The sequence below is a fragment of the Meleagris gallopavo genome, chromosome 7 (genome assembly GCF_000146605.3).
Source record: "Meleagris gallopavo isolate NT-WF06-2002-E0010 breed Aviagen turkey brand Nicholas breeding stock chromosome 7, Turkey_5.1, whole genome shotgun sequence".
NCBI lineage: Eukaryota > Metazoa > Chordata > Aves > Galliformes > Phasianidae > Meleagris > Meleagris gallopavo.
In genome coordinates, this window is record NC_015017.2 from 19,264,402 (window position 1) to 19,270,448 (window position 6,047).

Sequence of the window (6,047 nt, forward strand, 5' to 3'; positions counted from 1 at the left end):
AACAAATCACATTATGTTATGATGTAGGAGACACAAAGAAAGCTCTTGCTACTCAGATCCCTTTAGAAATTTTTCAGTTGATATTTCTTACTGCTGTGCCAGCTACTAAGAAAAAAATCAATAGACATCACAGACAGGAAAGAACAAGCTCGCCCATGCCTCTGAGCCTGCAGTTTTCTCCAGCAATTCTATTTGCATTCCATTGACAGTCACAATCCAGAAAATCATTTCCCAAAAAAGTGATGAGCACAATGTGATACACAAAACATCATTCAGATGCAGATTTGTTATCTGAATAATGGATGCTTCTGCCTTAACTTCTGCTCCTGCCCTCTCATTTATGTAAAGTGCCTTTTTCCTCCTGCAGTTATTCTACTAGTGACCCACCACTTAGACCCCTTACTGATCAGATTTACAGTGTGTAGAGAAAGATATAAGCATTTACCATGTTTTCCTCTACCCTTCTCCCACAGTATGAGTGGTATAGGAAACCTCACTGGCACAGGGAAAGTATGCTGAAGTCAGTGCCTTGGGTGTGTACACAAAGAGCATAACTTGTGCTTTATTGGCTTATCCATAAATTTCCCAGTTATAAGTAGAAAGAAGAGTTAAATACATCCTGGATTCATAAAGACAACAAAAAGCACATATATTAATGTTTACAGAGAAAGACAGCATTATATTAGGCTATGGAAGTAAGTATCTTAATGAACTGCACAGAGAGAAAGTTAAAAATAATGAGGAGTATACTGCCTGGTGCTTTTCAATCTTGTATTTGTTGTTTTAAAATGCAAACTTTATAATTAGTACCATACAATTAAATATAAATCTAACTACAATCAGCTACCACCTTACTCCTTGCAATAGTATGTATACATTCTCTTATGTTAAAGTGGTTTGTTGGGTGTGGGTTTGGGGTTTTTTTTTGGATTTATTTTCTCTTAACTTATTTAAAACACATCTGCACTAGTTCAGAAAACTGATAATACAGGTGAATTTGTTTATCAGGATACTTTTTCACCATCAAGTAGTGACATTGCCAGTTTTGCTCAATATGTATGAGCTTTATAGCATTGACCAATACTATTAGATGGGGATGATGTAGACTGACTTGTGTAATATTGCCTTTCTTAAAGCTTGAACATGATTGAGTCAATCAACTATTGAAAACCTGCTCTCTTTATGTGGGACTAATCTGTCATTATGTTTCATATTTCATTAATCAAGTCTGACATCGTAATAAGATCACAAACTACTAATGATACAAATGGAGATAACTGCAAACTACGAAGACGGAAATTGTCCTTTCAAAGTGAAATAGAAAAAGGTAATTAACTTCATTTTTTACATTAGATAGTACTGCTTCATTATTCATTAGTATTTCACTTGGTATTTCTGGGTACATTAGGGTCCTATGTTGGTTGTTACTGTAGCAGGTCTTGAGAATCCATCTGAGTAGTAAAAACATTCTGTGCATTGTCCCCTACATGGTTTTATATATCTAGAGGATATCAGTGCTACCTTTCCATGACCTCACATCCATCAGTGCAGAGTTATTCAAACATTAATCTACCTCACTATTCTTCAAATAAACACTATCCTTCAGATAAACATATATATATATATATATGTACCTGTACATATATTGCATATTACCTCCAGGCATTTTCTGAGACATCAGAAAGTTTTAAAATGTTTGGAGAAACTAGTCTACTGCATTATTTACCAGCAGTGTTGATTTTATTTCCTCAGGAAAGTACTTTGCTGAACTTTATGTTAAGTGGTGTTTCTACCTGGCATGGAAGTGTTTTCAGAACACAACAGATTCCTATAGTCAAGTTTTGATTCATTTGGGAATGTGTAAATGGTTCTACTGCAAAGAGTTCAGATTTCTGTGTTTGCATTCACCTTAGAGACTTGTGAAGTAATCCTTATGAAGGAAAATTCAGTGAAATACTAAACCCAGTCAGAATATACAGTACTCCATAATACCTGTAGCTGTGGTCAGACAGCAATAATAATGAAGAAAGCTAAATTTGTAAAAGATTCAGAAAAGGAAAACACAATTCCTTGAATAATTTTATACTTATATTGTCCAATGATTTGTCTGACAAATTAATGTTTCTAGTATGCCAGTTTTTCCTACTCCACAGTTAAATCCCAATCCTAAATGTAGCACAAAACCATTTTTAGATTTGCACTGTAGTTAATAATAAATGGGAACTCTTTAAAGGTACATGGCAAGTATAAAGCTTGATGAAGAAAGACTTCAATCTACAGTGTGGCTACTCAGAACAATGACATTGCCATTTGATCAAATAAACATCTTTAGGGCAAGAAGCCAAGACTGACACCAAATCTGTCAAGAAAACATCCCCATGAAATATTCAATCTGCTCATCACTAAGAATCTGTTGACAGAGGTGCTCTGCCTGAATAACCTTCAAATTTCTTATGAGAAAACATATGCTGCCGTCTAGATATGATGGAGGTGATCTTCCATGTCATGTCTGCTGCAGAATTACAAATAGGCTCCTCAGGTGTCAATATGGTGCAAAGGCCTCAAGATTTTACGGTTCTTTCTCTCTGGATTATATTGAATAGTCTCTCTTGGAGACATTTATTTACATTACTTTTGAGATAATATAATTATATAATTTCTCACAGTTTTGTCTTTGAAAAAAAAGCCTTTCTTTGGGAAAGAGAAGACAAGGCTTGCAACAGGCACAGCAGTCCTACAGTACCTGGTAACTTTTGAGTTAGAGAGAAGAGCAGCACATTTAAAGTCCACCTAAGCACTGAATATGTTTTTGACCCACTGGTTTACTGCCCCCCTCTGGTCCCTGTTCAGATTCTTCTTATGTTCCCACTGCCAGAGAAGGCACCTAATAGTCATACACCCTTTGTATCACTTCTCTGTGGCCCATCCTACATCCTGTAGGAGGTCATAGAGTGCTAGATGTTACTACTGGATTGTAAAGTTCTATTTATATCAACATCAATATCTTCCCCTGGAAGAGAACTGGATCATACTTTGATTCAGCATAATTAGACTATAATTGATAAATATTTCAGCATGATCCCGTAGAGCGCCTTAGAAGAACTGGAAAAGAAAGATCAAATTCCTAAAAACAGAGCTGGCAAAGCATTTCTGGTCAACATATTCTTATAGATAAAGAATGTCTCACATAATGACTTTCAACATTCATATTTTGATTTTGTAACTGAACAGACTACAATTTGAATAGACAAACAACATTCTCACTTTAAGATTTTGATATTTTACATCTTACTAAATTATTTATTTGTAATTATTATGGGAAAGAGGATTACCCATTCTTTACTTTCGGTTATTGACCTATATTACATAGTTTGGGAAAGCATTATTTTCATCTTTATTGTGATCATCAGTGATTTTCTCTCTTTTGGAGTGCTAAAATGGGATTGCATTATCTCAGCCTTTAGTTCATGCTAGCCTGATTTGGACTTTGTTGCCATAGTAACTCTTTCTGCAGGAGTTTTATCAGGGGTTAAAGAAAATCCACACAGATCATGCATCTGCAGTTAGTGCCACTACTTTTCCAATTCCAAGTAAGAACCCCTCAGTCTACCTGTTACATATTCCCATAATTTCTTACCTGTGTCAGCAGAAATTGATTTTATCTGCTACAAATTCTCTGTCATAGGCCCTGGAATATGTCCAGAGAAGGGCAATGAAACTGGTGAAGGGTCTGGAGCACTAGTCTTATGAGGGAGCTGGGATTGTTTAGCCTGGAAAAGAGGAGGCTCAGAGGAGATCTCATTGTACTCTAGAACTTCCTGAAGGGGGAAGGGATTTGGCCTCTTCTCCCAGGCAACAAACAGGACCCAAGGAAATGGCTGCAAGCTGTACCAGAGGAGGTTTAGGTTAGACGAAAGGAAGAACTTTTTCTCTGAGACAGTGGTCAGACACTGGAATGGCTGCCCAGGAAGGTGGTGGGGTCACCGTCCCTAGCAGTGTTCAAGAGGCGTCTGGATGAGGAGCTACAAGATATGGTTTACTAGCTTGTGGTAGCAATGGTAATGGGAGGATGGTTGGACTAGATGATCTTGAAGGTTGTTTCCAACCTTGTGAATCTATGATTCTATAATCATTCTATAATCATAATATACTTTTAAAAGTACATAATATACTTTTAAAGCTAGCTTGTTCTCTGTTTTCCAGAAAGCACTGCAAACCACAAGACATCCCTACAGAAATTAAAACATGCACTGCATAGCAGTTTATTCTTGCTAAAATAAATTCATTGCAGGACTTTCAGTATAATGGATGAGATTCCTTGCACAAGTGCAGGTGCAGCCTTAGCCATAGGTGCTTGATAGTCAGCCAAGAAATTCTCTCCATGGCTGCTCAAAATAAGCAGTATTCCTGCCTGGCATTTCCCAACAAAGTTTTCAGATGGGTTGGCAAGTTAGTCTCCTGCTGAAAACTGGTGGACAATTAACCATTCTATCTAAATTCAGTTGCTTTATTTAGCCATACAGAACACAGTCTTGTCTTGTTCATTTTTTGCTTTCCTCTAGTAACTCCAGTTCACTGGGAGTTAGCTGTTTCCAAGAGCAATGAATATGGGCAAGAAGTTTCTTTAGCTCTGCTGGTTCTGACTGCAGATCTGATATTCCATGCTGAACAGGGCATCACTGGAGTTGGTTCCATCAATAAGGAATCCAAACATATAGCAGAAAAAATGCAAATAACAGACTATCACCCTAGGAAAGTAAGCTCACTCAGAGCTTGAAATCTTGAGATTTTGTAAAGACTTTACTCAAGTTCAAGCAATATTGCTTTTGCTAGTGTCTTGTGTAACTTTTTGTTAACATACATTTTTGTGACACTTTTTAAGCATCCAGTTATTCTCATGAAAAGCTATCGTTTGCATTCATATTAAATTCACATAACCCTTAGCTGAAAGCTATCAAAATCCTGGACCTGATCTAGGCACTCACACAAAATTCTTGTGAAGCCATGGAAGCAATCAGATATAAAATCATTTCCGAAGATAAAGCTTTGTTTTGGGGCTAAAACTACCCTAGAGCTATACTCAAATCCTATCTGCTCTTTGTTCTTGGAACAGGCCATATAAAATGTCTGCAGGGTAATATAAATATTGTCTAAATAAGACAGCATGGACATACTACCTAGGAATGTCTAGGTAGTATGTCACTGAAATAAATCATTGCTCTGGATTTTTAGCTATAATCCAAATGCAACATCATCCCACGGACTCTAGCTGAGAGGGTGATAAGGACTCCAATGGAATTATATTAGTAATGAGAGATTCAGGTAGCTAGCAATGCTTAACCATGCCAGCTGGCTCTCAGAACTCATAAAAAGGAATTTTTATGTCCATAGATGTGATTTTAATAACCCACAAAAGAAAGTTCTTATGAAATCTTTTTACACAAATACTGCCTGCACTTGCTCATGTTAACACAGTCTGTAGCAATCAAGTGAAATATAAAATGCATTCTGCAATGTTTCATTTTAAGCATATTAACTCCCATTCTTGTACCCTCCCCTCAGCTTATACATTTAAAGGCTTGGTTTACAAATAGATGATTCAGCCAAGCAGTATTTTTCATGTCCCTAGCAAGAAAGCAAGATAGGAATTTGTAAAAAATTGAAGCTCTTACTTAACTGTTAAACTAATAGTATTATGCTAATGAAGTCCACTTGGGCTTAATTAGAAAAGAGTTTCTAACATTCACCTGGAGTGTCAGGTGGTTAAATGATAAGGAAGCAACTATTATCTAGGCAAGAAGTATATGGCCTAGAACAAGATTTCATGTTCCTGAAATTCCACTTTCAGTGAAAAGTGTACGGTTGTCAGAGAACCCATCACTGCAGTTTTCCATCCACTCCTATTATTTCTGCTTTTGCTGTTACCACAGTGCCTAGGAGCTACCTCAGGGAGCTTCCATAAGAGGCCTGTTTCTGCAAGCTGCTCCCAAAGAGGCTGTTTCCAAATGTTGTGTGCAGGCATACATACCAGTAGCTATTCTTTGGGA

At 36.9% G+C, this 6,047-nt stretch overlaps 1 protein-coding gene across 1 annotated transcript in view; it reads left to right on the top strand.

The window, feature by feature from the left end:
• KCNH7 (potassium voltage-gated channel subfamily H member 7) overlaps window positions 1-6,047 on the top strand; it is a 173,197-nt gene that overhangs the window by 43,512 nt on the left and 123,638 nt on the right. Inside the window, exon 7 of the mRNA XM_031554296.1 lies at window positions 1,228-1,327. Within this exon, the coding sequence (XP_031410156.1) occupies window positions 1,228-1,327 (100 nt within the window). The remainder of the gene's footprint in view (window positions 1-1,227; window positions 1,328-6,047) is intronic.